Here is a 26,279-nt window from a genome sequence, read left to right on the forward strand (position 1 = left end):
AAACTGCAAACAGAAGCTGTGGAGATCTGTGTGCACGTTGGTGGGACCACCCGCTTTGGTTCCTCGTCCAGAACAAAAGAGGGATCATCTCTTTCTTCATCAGAATCCACACTGTCGACACGCTATGCGCTCCGTCTTGCTCCAATTAAAAAAAAAAAAAAAAAAAAAAGCCTCTGGTGTGCTGTGGTCGCTGTATTCCTTTACTAATTGATTTATAACTGAAACCTGTCAAAAGAGGATTATAAATATAAGTGTAAAGATGACTGAATATATCAGAGCAGTAAACTGATCAGTGCGTGTGAACACCGCGCATTGACTCCCCATGTGCGGTTATTTCACAAGCTGCAGCTGATCCACAATGTGAATTCTGCCTTCCAGAACAGCTCTTTATATGATCATTTTAAGTATCTAGCTGTTGCCACATGTACATGAGGGCTGGATTGTCATTCCTACACTCAGTTATATTTAATAAAAAAATAATAAGCACACACAGGAGCTGCTGCTGCCACTAATGATGCATTCAAGTACTGTCAGAAATTACACAACTTTTTTGTTGTTTCAAAATTCAGCAGTTGCTTATGGCAAAATAATTAATTGTATCCACACAAAAGATTACTTCTGACGTATATAAGGTGCCTGAGCCCATTGATGCTGACCCCCCACCCAGATTAAAAAAAAATCCAAGAAAACAGGTTGAGTTTGCCCTGTAATTTCTGACGGTACATGAACACAGCAGCAGCCTCAGTGCTCACAAACCGGCTTCCGCACTGTGTAAACATTCAGCTGGTCGAACGAAGTCAAACTAAAAAATAATGTTACAAAAACTAAACAAACGATTAAAAAATGTCAAGAACGACAGCAAAGCGAAACACGGACGAGTTGAGGTTTCAGGTGACCCTGAACCATCCCTTAGTTATGCTGCTATAGACTTAGACTGCTGGGGGGTTCCCATGATGCACTGAGTGTTTCTTTCTCTTTTTGCTCTGTATGCACCACTCTGCATTTAATCATTAGTGATTGATCTCTGCTCCCCTCCACAGCATGTCTTTTTCCCGGTTCTCTCCCTCAGCCCCAACCAGTCCCAGCAGAAGACTGCCCCTCCCTGAGCCTGGTTCTGCTGGAGGTTTCTTCCTGTTACAAGGGAGTTTTTCCTTCCCACTGTCGCCAAGTGCTTGCTCACAGGGGGTCGTTTGACAGTTGGGGTTTTTTCTGTAATTATTGTATGGCTTTGCCTTGCAATATGAAGCGCCTTGGGGCAACTGTTTGTTGTGATTTGGCGCTATATAAATTAAATTGATTTGATTTTGATTTGATTTGATTATGGGGTAAAAACAAGAATGGTGACAAAAGTCAATTTCAGTTTGTACAGGGGTTAGAAGTTAAAGTTGCTCCAATTTTGGTAAAAGAGTGGTGCAAATTATTGGTTGAACTAATAGGATTAATAAATGAAATAGTTTTGACTGTGTTGAATGCTTGGTCTGCAAGGTAAAGGTAGAGCAATGTCGACGTCCATTGGATTCTATGACATGTGACATATGTTACCCTGTAACATGATAACTAAGCATGCCACATAGTGTAAACTATTCCTTTTTAAAACCCTATTAACTCGACCTATAATTTGCATCACATTTTACAATATTTAGAGCAACTTTAACATCTGACCCCTGTACAAACAAATGCTGACCTTTGTTACCATTCTTGCTGTTTTTACCTCATAACATTAGTCATAGATAGTCCAAACTATACCTTTTTGGTATCGTTGTGATCAGACAAATAATGTGGTATAGCTTTCAATATGATTGAAACATTTTTTAAATTTTGACCCCTGTGTAATTCTTCAATTGACCTCTACCTGGCCGCCTACTGAAAATTCAAGTGGCTACTCAGTTTTTTCAAAAGAGTAATGTCTAAGGAGTATTTGTGCCAACTTTGGTGCTTCTTTCCAGAAATGAACAATTGTTACAGTTATCTGCTACACTATTTCTTCTGCCAAACCAATCTGAGCACCTCTTCCTACATTCTGTAGCTCAAAAATCCAACAAGGATGGATATAGGTCTAAGTGAAGAAAGAGGAGACCTTTGTTTAAATAGGAATGTAAGAGAACAGCATTTTATGCATAAATAAAATTCTAATGTTTGTGTTGACTTTGCATATAGTCACTTCAGTTACATGACATGTGATCCTTGCAACTGATGTGTGTTTAAATGTGATCTTTCTGTATTATCAATATGTGATGGTGAAATATTCTGTTTTAACCAAATGGAGTGTTTAAGTGACTATTAATAATGTGTATCCATTCGAGTGTCTTAGAACAAACAGTATGACAAAATAGTTAATGTGTTTAAATAATGAATCATTTGTCTGCCTCTCTTCACATGAAGTCTGTGAAGTACCCATCCACATAGGCGGGGTTTAATGACGTAAGCCCCCTTTAAGACAGATGTCACAGATGTTAATCAGCGAAATCGGATTTGTGAGACTCTACTGAATCTACTGGTACCTTGTTTCCCATGTAACAATAAGAAATATACTCAAAACCTGGATTAATCTTTTTAGTCACATAGCACTACTATTATTCTGAACACTACTGTATTTAGTAGGTAACCACTACCTCTCCGGGAACCATCACCTTATCGTGGTGGAGAGGTTTATGTTAGAGATGGGATGATCCAATCCCAGATCGGTATTGGGTTCTGATACTGACATAATTCACGTATCAGAAAATACCGATCCAACCTACGATATTTTCCGATACTGGAGAAGAGCCACTGCGAATCCTTTCAACTGCTGTTCTTTGCTCTTTGACTGTTTGCTGCTGCGTGGGAGGAGGGGAGGTTTCTGAAGCTGGGCTGTTTGAGAGCTCTCCTCTGCAGTGTTCTAGCTGCCATTTCAAAATGAGCAAATATTTGCACAAAAACAGTTTATCAGTTTGAACATTAAATATCTTGTCTTTGTGGTGTATTCAATTGAATATAGGTTGAAGAGGATTTGCAAATCATTGCATTCTGTTTTTATTTACATTTTACACAATGTCCAACTTCACTTTGGGGTTGTAATGTGCGATATGTCCTTTAAGAAGGTTCAAGCAACCTACAAATTCAAATAAAAAGAAATAATAGGATCAAAGACACAGACCAACAAGGTCCCCAAACTGCTAGACATGGCCGTACCCTGACCACCTTCAAAAGTAGTGGTCCACAGTGTTCAACAGTTAATGTGTGCAAAACTAGAAAATAAAATAGGTATACTGTTTTTTTGTTCATTTGAGCCACTTTTAGCCTCTGACATCAGTCTGGACAGCAATCCAGCCTGTGAGGACATCAGCCACAAGCAACTCTTATGTTACGGAACAGCTTTTTTTATTTGATTCCCTCGTTTTTCTGTTTGATGAACCAGTTTTCCCAAATGACGTTAAGGCATGAGCCATATCATTGAGCTTTGAAGACAACTTCCTAGCTGAGTCTTTCAAATTAAGAGCGAATTTGTGAATTGCAAAATTCTTCCTTTTCCACTCAGTCCCAAAGGTTTTTTTTTTATTGACTTAAATTTTTCTCCACAAATTACTTTGCCAAGTCGTCAGCCTTTTCCTATTTTTTTTTTATTTTTTTATTTTTTTACATTTTTTGAATTTTTTACATTTTTTTGACAGCAAACATCGAAATCTTCATCCTCGGTCTATATTTAGTGTCTTTCTTTCCTTTTTCCTTACTTTTCACATCCCGTCATCAACTTATCGACTGTAATAAAATTATGAATCAGCATCCATCTTCTCAAAATCTCAGTCACGTGTTTGTACGTGTAAATATGCAAATAAATTTGTAAATATTACACCAGTTGTCTTGTGTCTAGTTGAAGGTATACGTTTAATCAATCGTATTCAGAGCTTGTGACTTTCAGATCAAAGACCGATTAATATCAATCTTAACATAATTGCACTTCCGGCAAGGTATTTAATTAATTTCAGGTCTAAATAAATATTGTTTAAATTTCTAACTGCTACAAAAGAACATGAAAAGCTTTGAGACTGTTGCTAAAGAAAGGCCTAAATCAGCTAAGCTGACTGCACAAGACACTAAGCAAACTATATCTGATGTAAGTAATATTTGTGATTCCTTTAATGCTTAAGCTTTAAAGGCAATAAATAAGTCAATTTCCTTAAACACTGTGTCTGTTAATGTCATTAGTAAGCAACAATTAATGAACACTAGCATACAATTTTCAAATAATCAAAATATTGTTTTTTTTTCTGTGGCTCATAGCACACACCCGTACTGTGACATTACTCTGAAATGTTGTTTTTTTTTGTAATTCCAAATATGCCATCTTTGCCAGTGTATGTATGACTCGTGTGGTTGGAAAAATAAGTAGCAACAGGAGTTGTTAATGATAGCGGTGCAATCAGAGGTTCACTTACTTACCCTTTGTACATCATGTACGCATGATGATCCACGAAGTGTTTGCAGAAGCTGCCAAATGCACCAAGATTCTCAAGTGGGATCATCTCTGGTGCAAACACAAGGCACTGCAAGACACAAATACAATGTTTCTTTAACCCCTTAACGCCCATCGTCACATATATGCTACAATCTCTGACTCAAATATGCAACTTACCAAATTGACCTGTATGCCCGTTGTCGCAAATTTGCAACATACCATCATTATTATTATAACATTATAACATAAAGTAATTACCAGAATACCCAATATTACTATCTAGTGTTTGTGCAAAAGTGAAATGAATAATCTCAACATTATTTACCATCTACTTAAAGGCAAAACACACACAAAACATTTTTTTATATACAGCTATATAAATTCGGGCGTTAAGGGGTTAAGTTTTTTAATACATGCATTGTAAATCAGAGAACAAATATATCACATATAAAACATTTATTGGTTTGATTAAAAAGGCCCTCATTTAATTTATACACCGCCAAATCACAACAAGGCACTTCACAGAAGTGAGTTCTAATTTTACCAACCCCAAGAGCAACCACACAGGTAACAGTGGAAAGGAAAAACTCCCTCTGACAGAAGAAACCTCAAGCAGATCAGACTCAAAGGGGTGACCCTCTGGGGCCATGCTACTGACACACTTGACAATATAAATATACAGTTAATTTTGTGAGTCCATGCGGGTATCCAGGACGGGAAGCTGGCTGGGGAGGGGCTTGGGTCTACAGATTGCATCTATTTCATGACTACTGCAGAAAAAGACACCCACTCCCATTTCTGGATGGAGCCCCACCTCAGAAAGAGAGAAAAACAATCAGGTGGCAGAAAGATACCGTATAATTTGTCAGCATTAAGCACCAAGAAAAACGGTACTAAGGTGATTGCCAGCCACTAGCCCAAAGCTTCACTAAAAGACCCAGACTTTAGCTAAAGTTGAAGCTGTGACCCGCTCTTTACTAACAAAATGAATTTAAAAGGGTAGGAAGCATAGTACCACACTATGCCAGTATGCTAGCCATACAAAAGTGAAAATAAGTGCTTCTTAGGTCTAGACTTGAAAGTCTCTACAGAATCTGACTGTTTTATTGAAGCAGGAAGATCATTCCACAGAACAGGGGCACGATTAAAGCTCTGAACCCGCAGACTTTTTATTCACCCTAAGGACACAAACAAGCCCTGTGTCCTGAGAACACAGAGGCTGGTACGCAAAATTAGGTCAGCTAAGTAGGAAAGTGCTAGTCCGTGAATAATTTTATAGGTTAATAGTAAAACAATAAAATCTGTTCTCACTGAGACAGGAAGCCAGTGAAGAGATGCCAAAATGGGTGTAATGTGGTCAAACTTTCTGTTTCCTGTCAAAAGTCTTGCAGCAGCATTTAGAACCAATTGGAGACCCTTAATGCTGGACTGCAGTAAGCCAGAAAACAGAACATTGCAGTAGTCCAACCTAGAAGAAACAAATGCATGAATCAGGGTCTCAGCATCAGCCACAGACAAGATGGGACAAATCGTCGCTATATTTTGGCGGTGGAAGAAAGCAGGCCTCACAATATCTCTAATGTGGAGGTCAAAGGACAACGTAGGATCAAAAATTACCCCAAGGTTCCTCACTGTTAGTGTGCTGTATGACACAAACCTAGGCTAAGTGTTAGGTGGGCAAATTGATGCTGATGTCTCACTGGATCAAGAACCATCATTTCAGTCTTATCAGAGTTTAAAAGTAAGAAATTGCTAGACATCCAGCTTTTCACTGATGCAAGGCAACTTCTAAGGATTTTATGTGGATGATATTACTAGCGGTTATCGGCATGTATAACTGAGCATCATCAGCATAGCAATGAAAAGTAATCACACAATGCCGCAATATGTGCCCAAGGGGTGCAATACGAGGTCTGTCCATAAAGTATCGTACCTTTTTATTTTAAAAAAAAAAAACATATGGATTTGATTCATATGTTTTTACGTCAGACAAGCTTGAACCCTTGTGCACATGCGTGAGTTTTTCCATGCCTGTCGGTGGCGTCATTCGCTGCGAGCACGCCTTGTGGAAGGAGTGGTCCTGCCCCCTCGTCGGATTTCCATTGTCAGGAAATGGCGGAATGATTTGGGTTTTTTTTTCCCATCAGAATATTTTCATAAACTGTTAGAGACATGGAGCTGGAAGCCATTTGAAAAATTTATCTGGCTTTCAGTGAAAATTTTACAGGCTTCACAGAGAATAAGGACTGTTACTACAGCTTTAAGGACTGCCTAAAATGGCGCTCCATGCCGCCATCGGGAGGCAGAAGCCACCGGATCATTTCTAAACGGATGGCTCTGTGGATACGAGACCGTCGTGTGCACTCTCTCTGGTTATCACAAGAGCTGGACATCAGCCATTTTCCGGCAGATTTCACTTTTAACAAGAGATTTTGTCATGGAAAGCCGAGCAGAGGCTTTGTGCGTCACGACGGATTCGCTGATCGACCGAGACAAAGAACGCCTCCTATATTTCTAAACAGCTTAATTTGTAATGAAAGCCGCTTCATTTGTGCGGCTCTTTCGGTGCCATATTTGTTTTTTCGGAGACAGCGGTAAGCTCCTCCTACCTCTCCAACTTTCAGCGTCAGAGGACAAGTTGGGACATGCCCAGCTCTCCGCAATTTCTCTGATACTTAATGGACTGGTAAGCATTGAAAGCCGAGATAGGCATGTCCCAACTTGTCCCATGACACGCTGAAAGTTGGAGGGGTAGGAGGAGCTTACCGCTGTCTCCAAAAAAACAAATATGGCGCCGAAAGAGCCGCACAAATGAAGCGGCTTTCATTACAAATTAAGCTGTTTAGAAATATATATAGTTATAACATGCCAAAAAACTTTACAGGCAGTTGTCTATGACAGCAACGTGTATGCTGCTGGATGCATGTTGCATATATTGTCATTCTGAAGAATATCGTGACGTCGCTCGTGCACTGAGGCGTTATAATGCATATACAGAAGAACGCTACGATAAGACACTTTTATATCTCACAATGTAGAAAATCATGATAAAGGATAAGCACGTTAATCTGTGTGTTCATAAATCTTTGGATAATATCAATCCCTGCTGTTGGATTTCAAGGTCTGTAACACGTGTGTATTTTGTAAACAAACAGGGAGCCCTGAGCAAACTCGTCTCCTAATAAGCTTTCAGGCAGAAAATGAGAAGTTTCACCAATGTTGGAAAATATATACACACACATGCATACAAGGTCTGTTAGAAAAGTATCTGACTTTTTATTTTTTTCAAAAACCTGATGAATTTGAATCACGCGTGCTTGCATGAGCCAACCTTGAACCTTCGTGTGCATGCGTGAATTTTTTCACGCCTGTCGACTGCGTCATTTCCTGGTAAGCAGCCTTTGTGTGAGGTGTGTGTCGTGCGCTCTGCGTTTTTTCATTCCAAGGAAAAAGACGGAACGACTGGAGCAGCGCGACTGCATCAAATTTTGCCAGAAACTGGGTGACAACCAGGTGGAAACCATTCAGATTATTCAGACGGTTTTCGGTGACGATCCTATGGGCAATACACAGATTAAGGAGCAGTACAACCGGTTTAAAGACGGCCGTACAACGGTGGAGAGCGACCCGCGCTCCGGTCGGCCATCAACATCCTGAAATGACCAGATCATTTCCAAAGTGAACGCTGTGGTGATGCAGGACCGTCATGTGACTATCCGAAAAATTGCGGAAGAGGTGGACATCAGCACTTTTTTGGCACATTCCACTGTCACAGAAGAGTTGCAGCGAAATTCATGCCGATGGCTTCGGCACGAAGCTGACGGAGCAAAAGCGCCACCGTGTTGAAGTCTCACAGGACATGCTGTGACATGCCCAGCTCTTCCACAATTTCTTGGATAGTCACACAACTGAAAAGCCACCGAAAGCCGTCTGAATCTTCCGAATGGTGGAAGAGGTGGGCATCATTTTTCTGAGTTTTATTTACTGCCCACATGAGCTTTTCTTTTAATAAAATTCGACCACAAAATGTGTTTTTTTTCCAGATTTCAGAGGTTTCTCCCACAATAACTGTTTACCACAGATATGCCAAATTTACATATTTCATAGCCAGTATAGCTGGCATTAAGGAGCCAAGAAATGCAAAGGCTTCTTTTAGTGTAACGGTATACTTCAGTGTCTCAAACATGGATGCTTGCAATAGTCAATGTAATATTTCCATAGTTTGAGCATACATAAACTTCAGAGTTTAGTGTCAATGTCTGTTTGACTATAGTCAAAGTCTGGGTGTCCATGACAACTGCCACAGAAAATTTCAGGCCTCTAAGTTCATTATTTGCTGAGATATTCTAAATTGAACATGGCTCCAGAAATGACGGGCATAATTTTTGCATGAAAAACGGAAGACCCCGTGCACACTAAATTGACTGTATCTCAGAAACTACTTGGCCTACAGGCCTCATACTTCAGATTTGTTGTTCTGAATAAGTGTGTGAGGCCCTCGTTGAATTGACATGGAATGACCCTGACGCAAAAGGCATGATGTCCATACCCAAATCCAGGGTACTTCCACTAATGTGTGTCGAACCGTGAATGCATTGCTGGAATCCTAATAGATCCATAATTTCCATAAATGATTTGCAGAGGGGATCAGAAGGCTTATTTATATGAATGCTGACGTCATCAACAATCAGAAAGTTATCTGCACAGGTTGACTAGTTAGAGATAAACTCACCAAATTCATCTAAGAATTCAGAGTATGGGCCAAATACGGTGACAAAGTAATATGGCTGATTTTTATTCTTGTGACCTTGGCTATACGTCGTATTGCGGGCAGAGCAGAGAATCAGATGTTCAAACAAACTATATTTATGACCCAACAGCTAATAAACTAAACCTAGATTTATCAAGTAGCTCAACACCCCCCGCCTTCTTGTGTACAGATTGGGACATTTTTTTCCAAAACGCGGATATCAATAATGCCACAGAGGCAATTACTGGTTATATCTCTTTCTGTGTGGACTCAATCATTCCCCAAAAGATTATTAAGAAATACCCAAATAATAAATCGTATGTCACACGGGAAATATGGGAATGTATTAATAGGAAGAAAGCAGCTTTTAAATCAAGGGACTTTGCAGGGGTTAGGGTCGCACAAAAAGACCTGAACCAGAAGATGAGAGATGCTCGACGGCAGCATAAGGAGCGCACAGAACGGGACCTTCCAGAGCGAATAATAAGAGACTGTGGGATTCTATTCGGGGCATGACAAACATGGACACAAAAAGGAAACCTGTAATTGACAATAATGAATTTGCAAATGCCAATGAGCTAAATGATTTTTATTTGCGTTTTGAGAGTGATAATCAGGAAGAGTGCAGGGAAATTTTAAAAGAGATTAGGTGTAATTTGCATGAGGACAGAATTTTAATTGACTAACAATCAGTTACTCAAGTTTTTAAATCAATGTATACTAATAAAGCTATAGGGCCAGACAATATGTCTGCTTTTCTTTTAAAAACATTTGCAGAGGAGCTCACTCCAGCTTGGCATCAACTCTTCCAGCTCTCTATTGATACTTATTCAGTACCTGAGCTTTGGAAGAGATCAGTTATTATTCCAGTTTCCAAGAAATCATGCCCCCAAGTGAATAATGATTTTCGGCCAGTGGCCCTAACCTCTAATGTAATGAAAGCATTGGAGAAACTGTTAATTCAGGAGCTTACTGTAGAGGTGGAGCCACACTTGGATCAGTATCAGTTTGCGTACAAAAGGAAGCGGAGTACAAGTGATGCCATTTTAACAATAATGAACTTGGTTTTAAAGCATCTTGAGAGTTCCTCTGCATATGCCAAATTAGTTTTTATTGATTTTAGTTCTACTTTTAACTGTATCCGGTCACATATCCTTCTTCAAAAAATGATTCAGTTGAATGTGAACCCTTTTTTTAATTAAGTGGTATTATTCTTTTTTGACAAACAGGTCACAGCAGGTGAAGGTCAATTCTGTCTGCTCTGATATTGCATTAAGTAGCACTGGTGCCCCTCAGGGCTGTGTTAGTTCACCTTTTTTATTTACACTGTATACCAGTGACTGCATCAGCTATAAGCCAAACCAGTATGTTGTTAAATTTTCAGATGACACGGTAATAGTCTGCTGAACACTAGTACTAATTCAAGTTGTCACAAATCTGGAGTGGACAGGTTTGTGTACTGGTGTGATGTCCATCAATTGCAGATTAATGTTAATAAAACAGTGGAGATGTTGGTGGATCCTCGGGCTGTTGGAGACCGTAGTGTGGTCACCATACATGGACGTAACATTAAACGGGTGGATTCATATAAATATCTGGGGGTTTATATCGATAATAACTTAAGCTGGCACATGCAAGTGTCAAGTGTTTGTGCCCGAATCCACCAGCGTTTGCACTTTCTTCTTTCTTTCTGTTTGGTGTATGTAGGAATATTATGCTGATTTTCTACAGAGCAACGATTGAGTCCGTGTTACAGTATGGTATTACTAGCTGGTTTTGTAATTTAACGGTTAAATCAAAAACTCAAATATTAAATCTGATTAAGATAGCTGGCAAAATCATGGGTATGGTGGTACCTGTAACTCCCCCAAGAGTTGTTTGAACAGGCAGTTCTCAGATGTGCTGACAATATTTTAACAGATGAGTCTTATGTTCTGCACTCTGAATATACTTTACTTAACTCAGGAAGGAGGTACAGGGTTCCTCTTTGTAAATATAATCGATATAAATATTCATTTATTCCATTATTAGTGAAGCTGATAAATCAGCAGATAGTTCAGGGAAGATAGCTTAAGGGTATGTATTGCAGAATTTGCACAAAGATGTTAATAATGTTGTGTATTTATATTTTATCCTTCGACTTACTGTGTTGTTTTTAATGTATGGGTGCTATGTACTGGATGTGTTGTTGTGTAGCAGACTCTGTCCAAGGCAACCCTTACCAAAAAGTAGTATATGCAAGTATGTTTGAAGTATACTTCGAGTTTACTTTTTATATACTTATCAGTACTATTTTTTGGTAAGGGAAATTTCTCCTTAGGGAGACAAATAAAGACACTTTGACTTTGGCCTTGCTTCTTATCATGAGGAACATGACTAAATGTGTACAACAGTGGGCAGGGCTCATCTAAGGGGAGGACAGCAGTAGGTTCAAGCCAGGTTTCACATAACCCAATCATATCAAAGTGACGATCCATAATTAGGTCATAATCAACAGTGATTTTGATTACAGTGACCTTATGTTAATGAGACCCAGATTGAGGACCTCAGTGGGGTTGACAATTGGACTATTTGGATTTAGAGGTAGTTCCAGAGTAGCATAAAGCCTCGGTCCCACCACATAATAAGCCATTAATAATGAGCCACGCATGTGTGTGTCAGCCATTATTTGAAGAATGATCCACATTTTAAGCTATCACGTATCCACTACTAAGGTGCCTCTATGTGCCTCTCTGTACCTCACATGTGCAGGTATCAGCCTCTACTGAGCCACAACCAACCTGTCATTTGAGTCCCGTCCAGCCTCGAATGGCTCGTGTCACTGGGGCATGTTTAGGCATGAGTTTGGTCTAAACCTCCAGCCCTCCCACACTTGGTCCCTTTCAAATGTGTGTTTTCAATTCACAGCATCCGTTCAAGATGTCACATTTTTTAAATGCAGTCCAAAAAAACCCCCAAAAAAACGCTGCACTGAGTGAGTGCACGCTCCCGCGCCAGGGGATACAAAAGGATAATTACTTTGGCACGACACCGGCGGGTGTGCACATCCGTGCGTCAGGCTGCTGTTCACCTGTGTTCCAGAGTCATTAAATGCAGCAGTTCTGTGTTCACCCAGCTCTTTGTGACCACAAAAAAGAAAAAGAAAAAAAGACACCACAATGAGGTGGCTGCTTTAATTATATATATATACCTGCTGCCGCAACTGTGTGGATCACCCCGCCCCCAGAACCGAACCATGGGTTCCGAGACAGTCGCCTCTGCACCTCTTCTCGCCAGTTTTATTTCTTCTGCAGCTTACGGCCATTTTGACACCGTGATCCAGCGTAACTGTGTTTGTCCGTTATTGACTGCAAAATACTCTTTTGCGAACTGCCATTTTGCATAAGGGTGATTCTTAGACTACGGGCACTTATTATGTCCTTTGATCATATTGTATGAAAAACAGAAAAAAGGGAAAATGTCACACTTTTATAGTTATCTTTACAATGAAAGTGTGTTAAGAAATTTGTTCTAGTACTCTATGATGACTTTTTCACCTTTTTTCAGCATCATTATATGCAAATATTGCCGTTTTGTGCTTGTCCCACACCCAGACTTTTGATCTTCAATGATAAAAATGAATGGTAAAAAAATGTTTTTTTCTAATGTTTTAAAATACCTCTGAATAAAATATCAGTAAAATAATCAAAACATAATTGGGGTATTCAATGTCATACAACGGTTGTGAATTTTTTAAACAAAATGTAGTTGTCCCACACTATTGCCGTAATTTCCACCACAACACTGTAATGTCCCTTAACAGTTTGTATTAAAGATTGTTTGGGTAGTTTCTATGGAGATAAACGGTGACATCAGGGCACATGTATATAGCGCCAAATCACAACAAACAGTTGCCCCAAGGCGCTTTATATTGTAAGGCAATGGTGTGGTGGAAATTACATTTACAAGGCCAATAGTGCCCATAGTTAAAGAATCACCCGTAAATGCTTGTCTTGAGTGGCAGTCATTGCACCAGTGCGAACACACACACATTTAATTACAAAAAATGATCGAGGCAATTTCTGTGCCTCGACTGATTGATTGATAAGAAATTAATGACACTACCAACACATAAGTGTCACATAAGTGTCAAACAGTTTCCTAATATTTACCTCGTACAATAAACACAAAATTTGCTGCAATGTCATGCATTACAGGTTAAACAGCATGCTATCAATAGGTTATGAATGTGACTACTTCACCGGGATGAATCCCAACTCTTTACGACAAACGAAGCAGGTTTGTTAAGCGTACAAAAGGTGTGTCCTTCCCTTACACGGGCCTGACGGCTGAAAGTCTCCTCCGAAAAACTAGGCAATTGGAACAGAATACCTTGCCCAAAGGTATAACTGTTGTGAATGGGACTCGAACAGGCACTAACTTAAAATCTAATAAAAAGATTAATCTCTTTAAGAAAACTTATAAAGTGGGAATGTGAAACATCTCTAAACAATGTCTTAAGATCAGGAACGTCATAAAAATTCACCCAAATGTGAGCAAAAATCAACAGATTCAAGCAGGATATGTTTCACTGTAAGTACGCAGTTACACGGTAAACAATAAGGTGGGGCGCCCGCTGCAAGTAAATATGCATGTGTCAAGTGTGAATGACCTATAACAGCGCGGGTCAACACAATGTCTTCCCGTCGCTTAGCTCGCGGTAGAAGATTAAGCGATTCAACAAGCGGTTGATGTTGATGAAGTTTATTATTGCAATAGAGATCCCATAACATTTGCCATATGTTTCTAAAATAATTGTTAATCTTTGGCTTTAGATCCGTGTCGGGTAAGTTTATTTCTATAACATCCATATCAAGAGCTTCTTTTGCCAACTTGCAACTTTTTCATTCCCCTTAATGCCTGTATGACTAGGGATCCAGGCAAATATTACTTGCTTACCTAAAGTACTGATGTTATACAAAGTTTCCAAAAGCTGAACAATACATGGATGTTTATACGTTTTGCCCTGCAAAGCTGTCAAACTAGACAGAGAGTCTGTATAAATAACAAAATGTCTGTGGGCAGTGTTCTCTATAACACCCAAAGTCATTTTCAAGGCAAACAACTCAGCTGTATAAATAGAACTGTCTGGTAATCTAATTCACCGCTGAAGAGGGCCACTTGCACAAGCTGCACCTACTTTATTCTGGTCTTTCGACCCATCTGTATAGATCTCACAATAATGTCCATATTTATACCTCATTTGTCCAAATTTGGTCAAAAAGATTAAATCATTGGTACAACTCTTTTTAAACCACAATAGGAATAATGGTGGCTTCACGCCACGCATCTGGAAAATCACCAGTTCTCTAGATTTTATTTAAAACATCTAATAAAAAGAAGAGAGATGCTTCTGGCAGATGTTTCAAAAATTGATAATGGATTTCATCTGGACCAACTGCCGTATCATGGCATTTAACTGAGAGAAGTTTTCAATTCAGTAATAGTACATGGAACATTATAATCTTCCGCATTGTTTGATAAATAGATGAGTGTCAGGCTCTCAGCTTGGTTTTTATAAACCTGAAATGTAGGAGAGTAGTGATTGTAAAATGAATTAAGTCCAAATTCCTCAGCCAATAAATTTTCTGTGCATTAGCTGAACATTCTACCTCCAAGCCTCTCAGAGCCACTGTTCTCCGACGACTGTTGAATACCTCCTCTTGTACCAAAACATGCTGCAAGGCTCATTATTCATTATTGTTCATTATTATCACTTTACCGGGGCGTTGCTGGGCCGGTATCATAGATTTAAGACAACGCCATCTGGCTATACCTGCCCGCTGTGCGTAAACAAATGACGCCATAGCGCGCGCAGCCCAAGAACTGTCCGCAGAGGAAAAGATGAAAAGGCGAGAAGTGCGTTTTGTCCCAGTCGCACAAAATGACAGATATTCGCCCGAGTTAGATGAGGGCGAATATCTGTCATTTTGGGCAACTGGGCGTGAACGTCGGGCCTCTGAAAATGCATGCCGCCCTCCAAAAGCATGTTATTGTATTATTATTTGGTGGGACCAGGGCTTATGTAAGATGCCTACAACCTGTGGCAAAAAGTATGGAATCACCAGCCTCGGAGGATGTTCATTCAGTTGTTTAATTTTGTAGAAAAAAGCAGATCACAGACATGACACAAAACTAAAGTAATTTCAAATGGCAACTTTCTGGCTTTAAGAAACCCTATTTAAAAAAAAAAAAAGGAGAAAAAATTGTGGCAGTCAGTAACGGTTACTTTTTTGACCAAGCAGAGGGAAAAAAATATGGAATCACTCAATTCTGAGGAAAAAATTATGGAATCATGAAAAACAAAAGAACGCTCCAACACGTCACTAGTATTTTGTTGCACCACCTCTGGCTTTTATAACAGCTTGCAGTCTCTGAGGCATGGACTTAATGAGTGACAAACAGTACTCATCATCAATCTGGCTCCAACTTTCTCTGATTGCTGTTGCCAGATCAGCTTTGCAGGTTGGAGCCTTGTCATGGACCATTTTCTTCAACTTCCACCAAAGATTTTCAATTGGATTAAGATCCGGACTATTTGCAGGCCATGACATTGACCCTATGTGTCTTTTTGCAAGGAATGTTTTCACAGTTTTTGCTCTATGGCAAGATGCATTATCATCTTGAAAAATATTTCATCATCCCCAAACATCCTTTCAATTGATGGGATAAGAAAAGTGACCAAAATAACAACGTAAACTTGTGCATTTATTGATGATGTAATGACAGCCATCTCCCCAGTGCCTTTACCTGACATGCAGCACCATATCATCAATGACTGTGGACATTTACATGTTCTCTTCAGGCAGTCATCTTTATAAATCTCATTGGAACGGCATCAAACAAAAGTTCCAGCATCATCACCTTGCACAATGCAGATTCGAGATTCATCACTGAATATGACTTTCATCCAGTCATCCACAATTGCTTTTCCTTAGCCCATTGTAACCTTGTTTTTTTCTGTTTAGGTGTTAATGATGGCTTTCGTTTAGCTTTTCTGTATGTAAATCCCATTTCCTTTAGGCGGTTTCTTACAGTTCAGTGGGAGTATTTTTAAAGATACACAAATTAGTGACAACAGGGAAAATTGGATAAAGAATCTCTCCAACAGGGTTCTTACACAGTCAGAAAAGGATGTGCTCGCTAAAGGACTAAATTTCTCAGTGACCCCTAAACATATTCCGACAGTAGATTACATCACTGCAGTAGAGTCAGCCATTAAACATAACAGTTTGTCAGTCAGAAGCTGGGGACCTCCGACTAAGAGTCACAGCAGTGCTGAACAGTGCTAAGCCTCCACCGTCCAACATCACAGGAGAAGAACGGAAAGCTTTGTCAGCACTGCAAAAGGACCAAAGCATCCTTATCCTGCCAGCGGATAAAGGCAGATGCACGGTGGTCCTGAACACATCGGACTACGAGGCCAAGATCAACAACTTGCTCAGTGACTCCAACACATACAAACGTCTGAAGAGAGGCCCCACGAGCAGCTATAAGAAGAAAATCAGCTACCTCCAAAACCTGGAGAAAGAGGGACTCATCGACAGGCAGACATACTATGGACTGCCCAAAATCCACAAACAGGACGTGCCACTCAGGCCTATTGTATGTAGGACAGATTCCATCACATACAATTTGGCCAAGTACCTCAAGTGGATTTTGGCTCCTCTAGTGGGTAACTCAGACCACCATGTGGAGAACACACAAGATTTTGTGAACAAGATCAAGGACCTACAGCTGGAGGCAGATGAAACTATGGTGTCATTTGATATGACATCGTTGTTTACCTGCATCTCCACTGCTGAGGCCGTCTCAGCTGTGAGGCAGAGACTGCTGGAGGATGTGTCTCTACTTGAAAGGACCAAACTCACACCAGACCACATTTGCCAACTCTTGGAGATCTGTCTCAACACCACGTATTTCCTGTTTAGGGGGAATTACTACAGGCAGATTCATGGTTGTGCGATGGGGTCTCCGGTATCCCCCATTGTGGCCAGTCTGTACATGGAGCGAGTGGAGAAGACAGCCTTGACGTCTTTCACGGGCATCTCTCCCAGTCACTGGTTCAGATATGTTGATGACACATGGGTCAAAATCAAGCAACAGCAAGTTGAGGACTTTACAGAACACATCAACTCGGTGGACGCCAATATCAAGTTCACACATGAGGATGCCAGAAACAACCATTTAGCCTTCCTGGACTGTAATGTTACGATTGGAGAGAACAGGCAGCTCCAGACAGGGGTTTACAGAAAACCAACTCACACTGACCAATATCTGCTCTTCGGCTCAAACCACCCCCTTGAACACAATCTCGGGGTGATCAGGACGCTTCAACACAGAGCCCTACAGGTGCCCACAACTGCAGAGGGAAGGGCTAAAAAACAACAACGTGTCCGGAAAGCCCTCACAGTATGTGGGTACCCACGATGGTCCCTGGACAAAGTGCAGAAGTCCCAGAGAACAAAGAGACCAGATAGACAGGAGACGGAGACAAGAAGAAGAGTGTCTCTCCCTTATTTAGCAGGAGTAGGGGAAAAACTACAGAGGATCTTCAGACAGCACAAAATCCCAGTTTACTTTAAACCGGTTAACACCTTGAGACAGAAATTAGTTCACCCTAAGGACATGATCCCTAGTTACAAACAAAGCAATGTAGTGTATTCTATCAGATGTCAGGAAAACTGTAACGAACACTACATAGGTGAAACGAAGCAACCTTTACACAAAAGGCTATACCAGCACCGCAGAGAGGGCGCCAGTGGACCTCAGTCTGCAGTTCACCTCCACCTCAAAGACACTAACCACACGTTTGAGGACAAGGAAGTTAAAATATTAGCCAGAGAGAAGAAATGGTTTGAGAGAGGGGTCAAGGAGACATTCTTTGTGAAACGTTTGAAACCCAGCCTTAACCGGGGAGGGGGTCTGAGACACACTTTATCGCCTGTTTACAATGGGGTACTCGGGCCAAAGGAGTTTCAGTCTTTTGTTCATGGTAATGAGTCATTCACGTCATCAAGGGAGCCATCAAAAAGGCATCCATCCCATCATTAGAGGGACAGCTATCCTGCCATTAGGTGTGCTAACTACAGCACAATAGTTGCTAATCAGAGCTATTGTTTAGTCACTAGCCTATAGCAGTCTGCCTCTCAGTAGGAGGGGTCTGGTTAGGTTTAAAACTCCAGCTTTTGTTGGCTTCTGTTTTATTCTTCTCTACAAGAGTCAGACAGAAGTCAGACTTCCAGAGCAAGAATTTTAGCTGAGGAAGCTTCTGCGATTTGAAGCGAAACGTCCTCGCGTCAAGCAACCCAGTCCAGTCGAAGATTCAAGCTTCTCTACTATGGAAACCACCTGGACAACTGAGAGCCTACACAGAAACATGTCTATGGCATTTTCAATGTTAAAAGTTAGCATTTAGCAGTTGTAGCCATCATCACGTTCAGGTGCATTTGTTTTCAAATTGTAATATTTCTTAAATTTATTTTTGTTTATATATTAATAATCTAATGATTATTATATACAATTTTAGAGAAAGAGACAAAAAGAACCCGAATAGAAACAACAGAAAATATATAATAGCAACTAACAATGAACATAAATAAATACATACATACAGAAATAAATGATTGTTTCCTGTGAACACCTAGCGACTCTTACACCTCCATTTCATCCCTGTCTTATTTAAGTTTGATGACAGTTTGTTTGGTCAAACCATATTTTCAGTGTGTTAATTTCTTCAGTGATTTCCTCCAGAACTATCTGCCAAACTAGAAAACTGCTGCATCCTAGTAAGAGCAGAATACTACTGGAATGAATTTTAATAACTTTTTTTTTTCCTCACTAAATGGATGCTGCACTCACTCGTTTATCATCTGGAATAGTCCCAGATTGTATTTCAGAGATTCTAGAATTGAAACATTTTCGTGCAGGTGGTGTTGGGGGGTAATTTTGGGTTTCAGCTTTTTTTGTTTTTCACCACTTTCATCCCTGAATATGAGTCATAATTCACTTTTGTGCGGATTAAAATTACTAACTAGGACTCCTGTCTCGTTGTGAGAAAGAAACGAGAATCGTCCTCCGTTCTGTTCACACAGCTCCAAACGTTGCGCGGCTCTGACGAGTTAAGTTAGAATGATAGAATCCAGTCTGAATTAATAACTTCAAAATGAAATACCGTTTTGTTTATTTTTATTTATGTCCAGAGATCAAGGATACAGTGACTAATTTCATATTTATTTACTTTAAGACTCAATGAAATACATAGAAAACCTGTAAAGCATATTTTTAGTACAAAATTCATGAGGTATCGATAAGGGAATCGGATCGATAAGCAGAATCGATAATGGCATCGATAGATAAAATCTTATCAATACCCATCCCTAATTATGACAGAGTTTGAGGGGAGGGAGAGCGAGGAACCGCAGTGGCAGCCAGTTTTTTTTTTACGTGTGCGGGCGAACTAATCGTCCGTGAAGATAATTTTATTAACTATACAGATGTATAATAAAACAAATGGTGACTGGTTTATAACACAATAATGACAGAGTGTGAGGGGGGAGAGAGCGGGGAACCACAGCGGCAGCCAGTTTTTTTTTTTTTTTTTTCTTTTCTTTGTTTACATGTGCGCACACAAATGGGACAGGAGGTCCTCAAACTGGAGCTCCTGCAGCTCCAGTTATTTGCTGCAGTTCCTGCAGCAAATAATGAAACTCCCCGAATTGGGAATGTCTCATGAGGATGTTGTGAACCCAGGGACGGCACTGCTGGCAACATTTGTCAGCTTTCCACGACAAATAGAACACAGCAACTCGCTCCGTGTGTAAGAGTCACAAAATGCAGGGAAGACTAAGACAACACACTGGAAATTGTTTTTTTTTTCTTATTTATTCCTTTATTGGTTCATTCTACTGGTGCTTATAGTTGATAAAGCTTGGATAAAGTTACTTGCACCAGTGCTACTGCAGTATAAAATTACGTGCACCACTCAAATAATACGTGCACCACATCCATGCAAGATGATAATTTAATTAGGGCCTCGCTTGTTCATGTCTGCAAATGATAAAATAACCAAAATTATTGTGCAATCTTACATGTGAAAGGCAATCCCACACAATCCGGTTTCTATACTGCACCGGTTATTGCAACCATAAGCAGCACAAACTACCGGCATATTTGCTCACTCTCCATCAACTCGGTTGACCCTGGTGCTAGCCTAGCCTATCTTGGTTTTCAGTGCTTACCAGTCGAGTGAGTATAAGAGAAATTGTGGAGAGCTGGGCAAGTCCCAACTTGTCTTTTAACACTCCGAAACGGAGGTGTTCCATTGTCTCGCTTCATCGGCGAATCGGTCGTGACACGCGAAGCCTCCGCGCGGCTTTCCATGACAAAATCTCTTGTTAAAAGTGAAATCTGCCGGAAAATGGCTGATGTCCAGCTCTTGTGATGACCAGAGAAATTGCACATGACGATCCCGGCTCCACACAGCGATCCGTTTAGAAATGATGTGGTTTCTGCTTCTCGATGGCGGCTCGGAGTGCGGCGTGCCGTGCGCCATTGTGGGCCGTCCTTAAAGCTGTAGTAACACTCATTCTCTGTGAAGCCCGTAAAATTTTCACCGAAAGCCAGATAAATTTTTAGAATGGTTTCCAGCTGCTTGTCTCTAACAGTTTCTGAAAAAATTCTGATGGAAAAAAAGCCCAAATCATTCCGCCATTTCCTCGCAATGAAACGACGAGAGGGGTGGACCAGTGCTCACTCAAAGCCTGCCCACAGGAGAATGACGCAACCGACAGGTGTGGAAAAACTCACACACGCGCACGAAGGTTTAAGCTTGGCTGACATAAAAACATATGAATCAAATCCATATAGTTTTTGAAAAAAATAAAAAGGTACGATACTTTTTGGACAGACCTCGTATACTGTCTCGCGCTCGCGCCACATCAACGTGAGGCTGACGTCATGGGCCGCCAACCAATCACAGGCTAGGAGAGAGAGGCCAGTATCTGGCCCAATTCAGGGCCAGTTGTTGGGCTAAGAGTGAGATGCAGTGTTGCCAGATGTACGATAATTATCATATTTGTACAATAGTTTTGCCCTCTGTACGATGTACGATCAATAATGGGGAAAAAAAAAAATCCAAAATGTACGATAATTTCAGTTGGTTGACCAAACACGCATCTCTCGCTGACACCCAAGAATCATTTTGCAGGCGTTGCACTCAGGCGGCATCAAGATCATCAGGCCGGCCCAGAACAAAGTCATTTGAAAGTCCACCCCCTCTCCACACAAAGTAACGAGTTCCCAATTCTCTGCCCTGCCCCTCCCTCCCTGGGCCCGAGACAACTGACCTTTTTTTGTTTGTTTGTTTTTTTTTTTACAAAACTTTATTTCAACAAATGCAATAACAAATGAACACAAGGGCAAAGAGATATACAAGAAAAACAAAAAAAAGTTCAAGTTCCTTATGGAGGTGTCAACGTTTTTTCTGTGATCAACAAAATAGCTCGTTTTCACTTCACACTTTCTTTACATTTGTAACTTTTTTATGATTGAGAAGTTGTGAAACACAGTGCTTTTTTTTTAAAGATTAACGATAAACACACAAAGTACAAAGATATGCCAGGTGTCAACGAATAAAGAAAAACATAAAATACATAATAAATACTGTTTTGGCTGCACATGCGCACATACGTAGCTTAGCCCACCCCGTCACCATCACTACACACACACACACACACACACACACACACACACACACAACTTTTGAGCCTAGCAGCTAGTCTGGTAATTAACATGTTTGTGTCCCTTCACAGAAAAAAAAAGATCTTTCTAGTCTGGTAGTGCATTTGCGTTCTTTTTGTGCCCTAGTTTCCCCATTACTATAGGGATATTGTGAATTACTGTTTAAAAATGTGACATAAAATTCTTTGGAAATTAAAAAAAACACACGCTAAAATAGCTACGTTGTATGCGTTTTGTTTGTGTACGATAATTTCTCCCAAAATACGATAATTTTGAGGTTTTGGTACGATAGTTGCATATTTCCTATCTGGCAACACTGGTGAGATGGCTTATTTTTAGTGGGGACCATTGGATCGCGACACCAGATCAAACTTTGTCAGTCGATAAAAGGATACCAGCTACATAATGCTCTCAAATACGAAAGGAATTTGTTTTTTGACCTTGAAAATTAATTAGTTCTTGCCTCAGGATATGAATCTTCTGTAAAAATTTCATAACACATGAAAAATTGTGGGCTCCAGACTGTTCACAAACAAACAAACGGGTGAAAACATACCTCCTCAAACTTCGTTGGACGAAGTAAAAAGAAAAATGACCTTACATAGGGGACAAAAGTCACGGTCAAAGTACAAAGTACTTTTCCACAAATTGTCAAGTGTTACACTTTATGATTAGTTTCAAACAAAATGTTTACAAAAAAAACAACGGAGGACAATTAATACAACTTTAAAGAAATAACGTCAACCGCGTTATTCTACTTTATTCCTTTATCGGACCTCGTTTAATTGACTTACTGTAAAATATCCCACAGACAATGTAACGACGACGATCCAAAACAGGCTGCTTCTTTTAAAATAATTAGCTCCGTCACTTTTAGCCATTTCTGACACCGCTCACTCAAACAACACTGCCGCCGCCGCTGCTGCTTCTTAGTCTTCTTCTTCTTCCCTCCTTTGATTGGCGGGTGGCAAGCATCACCTTAGGTCCATACCGCCACCTACTGTACCGGATGTGTCAATGAATGTATAGATATTTCAGGTTACATTGTGTGTGTTAAGTGCACATAAAAAATAATAGCAATAAAACAAAAATAACAACGATAATAATAAACGAAGCACCAAAGTTGGAACTACCTATCCAGATGAACACAACGCCTACACTATATTATAAAAACCCCGTTCACTTCAGAAAGCCTGTCTTCTTCTTCTTCTTCTTCTTCTTCTTCTTCTTCTTCTTCTTCTTCTTCTTCTTCTTCGTCCGTCGACTTTATTGGCGGTTTGCAAACAGACACGGTGCATTACCGCCATCAACTGTTAGGGTTTGAACATTAATGTTCTTCTGTCGAGTTTATTGGTGGTTCGCAAACTGACACGGTGTTATATTAAGAAGAAAATGGAAAGATAAAATGGAGGGGGGGTGAGGGGAATTGCAGTGTGCTATATCCTATTAAATAACTCTGTTCCCTTTAAATATGCAATTACATGCCTCCAAGCAGGTGATGCAAGTGTAGCTAAAGTAATCCCTGAAGTGTTAAACTGATCTGTCTGACCTCATCTTCGCTGGCTGTAATATGCTTGGCACTCCAATAAGACATGCTCAACAGTTTCCCTTCAGCTGCATCTCAAACACTGACCGGTTTCATGTTTTCCAATGATGATGAGAGTATGATTTAAACCTGTGTGACCTCTTGTGATTAGCTTATCTTCCCAGTGACTCCATCTCCCCTGTCTCCTTGATACAACTTGTCCTTGAATTTTATGTAAAAACCGACCCTTAGATTCCTTGTCCCATAACTTTTTCCATGCTTTTTCATTTCTGTCTTGGAGATTGTTTTGACTTCAGAGTTACAAAGTGGAGTGCTGATCTGTATTTCTGATTTCAGAGCTGCTTTTCCCAGCGGATCTACTACTTTGTTGCCCTCAATTACAGAGATGGAACCCATGTGAGAGCCTACACAGAAACTCACGTGAAAGATACTGAAATATTCTGTTGTTGTAGTTTGTAGAATCTCATTGGTCAGGCCTGGCCTGCAAACAGCTTTGCCATTGAAATGCTGATTAATGCTATTAGGTAATGCACATTCAGAAACCCCTGGTTCTACCTGATCCTTACCAGAAACATAATTTGTAAGAAGTTGTGGACTGCTCTCTCCAGTTCGATATTTTCATTGGTCTATCTCATGTAGTTTTGTGACAGAAACATCACCAACACATCCAGTCACTCTGTATCCTTTAGACAGAGACTTGTGCTGCGAACACAGCAGATGTTACAGACTGAGGACTAGTGACCTGGCTACTTAAAGTCAGGATAATTTTAGGGTTTATATAAGTGTTCTGTGAAAAAGGCTTAAATATACTTCAAGCCTAATGAGTATATCTGGGGGCCTACCAGACCTCAGAATATTTTTGATATAATGAGGTTGTTATATCAGAGTGCCCATTGCGTTCTGAGTGAAATTTTGCATGAAGATGGGGTGGACCAATGCATGAGCATAGTCAATATTATGTTCATCGGAATGCCCATTTCAATACAATGTCCGATTTCACCAAAATTAAAAAAATAAGTCACAAATAACTTATCCGTTTGTGTCCATTTTTGTCTGGTGCAATTCCTTTTCTCATTCATTAAATGTGTTCCTTGTCAGCTCATGTCTTGTGAGTCTGTCAGAAAGTTATGTGCATTCTCAAAACCTTTGAGCAGAAATCAGACAGATTACTTTCCCAGTGGTTGAAAGTTCTGTATTTGTTCATAGCTTGGATGTCATGTTAAGCTGCTTTCTTATGTCGCCGGCAGAAAAACCATCACAGCACAATTCCGTCTGCAGCGGCAAACTGCAGGAGGTGACGTGAGGTGCACTAATTTTTCTGTGATAATGACATGGACAATAATTTCCTTAATTTAAATGTTTTGCACAGCTATATTAAAACATTACACCCTGGTTCTGGTGGCAACTTCAAAAGTTCATTCCTGTATAAAAACATGAACCTTTTAAACACTGAAATAATCAGTTTTTTGCCATCTGTTTTTTTTTTTCTTTCTATTCATTAAAGATAAAACAACATCCATTTACCACAGGAGGTGAAATTTTCTTGTCAGCCTTTCACTGAAAATAATTGTACATCCAGTTTTTCCTGTTGTGGTCACAGCAAAACAATATAACATCCATGAATGATCTGTGTATCTTCTGTTTGTGTCCTGAAGCACTGTACACCAGCAATCTCTGTTTGTCCACTCATTCCCACAGAGCCCGAAATCCATCGAAAACCAACATATTAGATCATTTTTGCCAATGGACAAATTATTAATTAAATCTGTTCTAATCAGTTTACTCAGTCCATCAATCAATCAATCAATTTTTTTTATATAGCGCCAAATCACAACAAACAGTTGCCCCAAGGCGCTTTATATTGTAAGGCAAGGCCATACAATAATTATGTAAAACCCCAACGGTCAAAACGACCCCCTGTGAGCAAGCACTTGGCTACAGTGGGAAGGAAAAACTCCCTTTTAACAGGAAGAAACCTCCAGCAGAACCAGGCTCAGGGAGGGGCAGTCTTCTGCTGGGACTGGCAATACTCACACATCACAGTGTGTGAGTATTGCCACAACTCAGACTGCAAACTTTCAAATTGACGTCATTGTCATGCGACTACTACTGATGATGTTCTCACAGGTAAGACGTGGAAAGATGAGAAAAACATCAGGAAAATTCATTATTTTTTACTTTAAAGATGTGTTGGGGCCACAAAATTCATTTCTTTATTAGTTTAATTTATTTTTGGGTGTCTGGTTAAAAAAACTTAATAATTAAATTAATTAATAATGAATAATTAATTAAATAATTTAGGGTGGTCATTTAACCAACTTTCTTAAAAAAGGGGATGGGATATGTTCGGCCAGGGGCAGTCCAGCACTTGGAACCGCAGCAACTGCAGTGAGAGGGGTAGGTATGGAAATTTTTGTCCCTGTCACCCTGATGGAGGGACAAAGAAATGCTATCCGCCATGTGTCCATCCAAATCTCTGTACCCTCTCCAACCTTTCATATATTTGAGACAGGTTTACCAAATTTGGAGCAGGAACACGTGCTGTCATGCAGGTCTAGGTCAAGTTTGATGATGATTGATCTTGACCAAATATTAAAGGTCACAGAGCCTAAATTAATGTCTGTGTATGATGAAGGCTGTCCTCTCAATAATGTTCCCAAAATATTTCAATGCATCCCTTCATCATCAAGACCAACTTCAATGACTGACGTAGACCTAATTTTGAAGTTTATAGGGGCCAAAAATATCCAAAACACTGTACTCACAGT

The 26,279-nt window shown here is 40.1% G+C and overlaps 1 protein-coding gene across 1 annotated transcript in view; it reads right to left on the reverse strand.

Annotated features, from left to right (window-relative positions):
- The window catches only part of tmem254 (transmembrane protein 254), a 29,552-nt gene extending 6,651 nt beyond the window's left edge, over nt 1-22,901 (reverse strand). Inside the window, exons 1-2 of the mRNA XM_034185504.1 lie at nt 22,760-22,901; nt 4,420-4,523 (exon numbers count right to left, since the gene is read on the reverse strand). Coding sequence (XP_034041395.1) covers nt 4,420-4,523; nt 22,760-22,846 — 191 coding nt within the window. The 5' untranslated portion in view covers nt 22,847-22,901. The remainder of the gene's footprint in view (nt 1-4,419; nt 4,524-22,759) is intronic.
- Between the last annotated feature and the right edge of the window lie 3,378 nt (nt 22,902-26,279).

This window comes from Thalassophryne amazonica, chromosome 13 (genome assembly GCF_902500255.1).
Source record: "Thalassophryne amazonica chromosome 13, fThaAma1.1, whole genome shotgun sequence".
Taxonomy (NCBI): Eukaryota; Metazoa; Chordata; class Actinopteri; order Batrachoidiformes; family Batrachoididae; genus Thalassophryne; species Thalassophryne amazonica.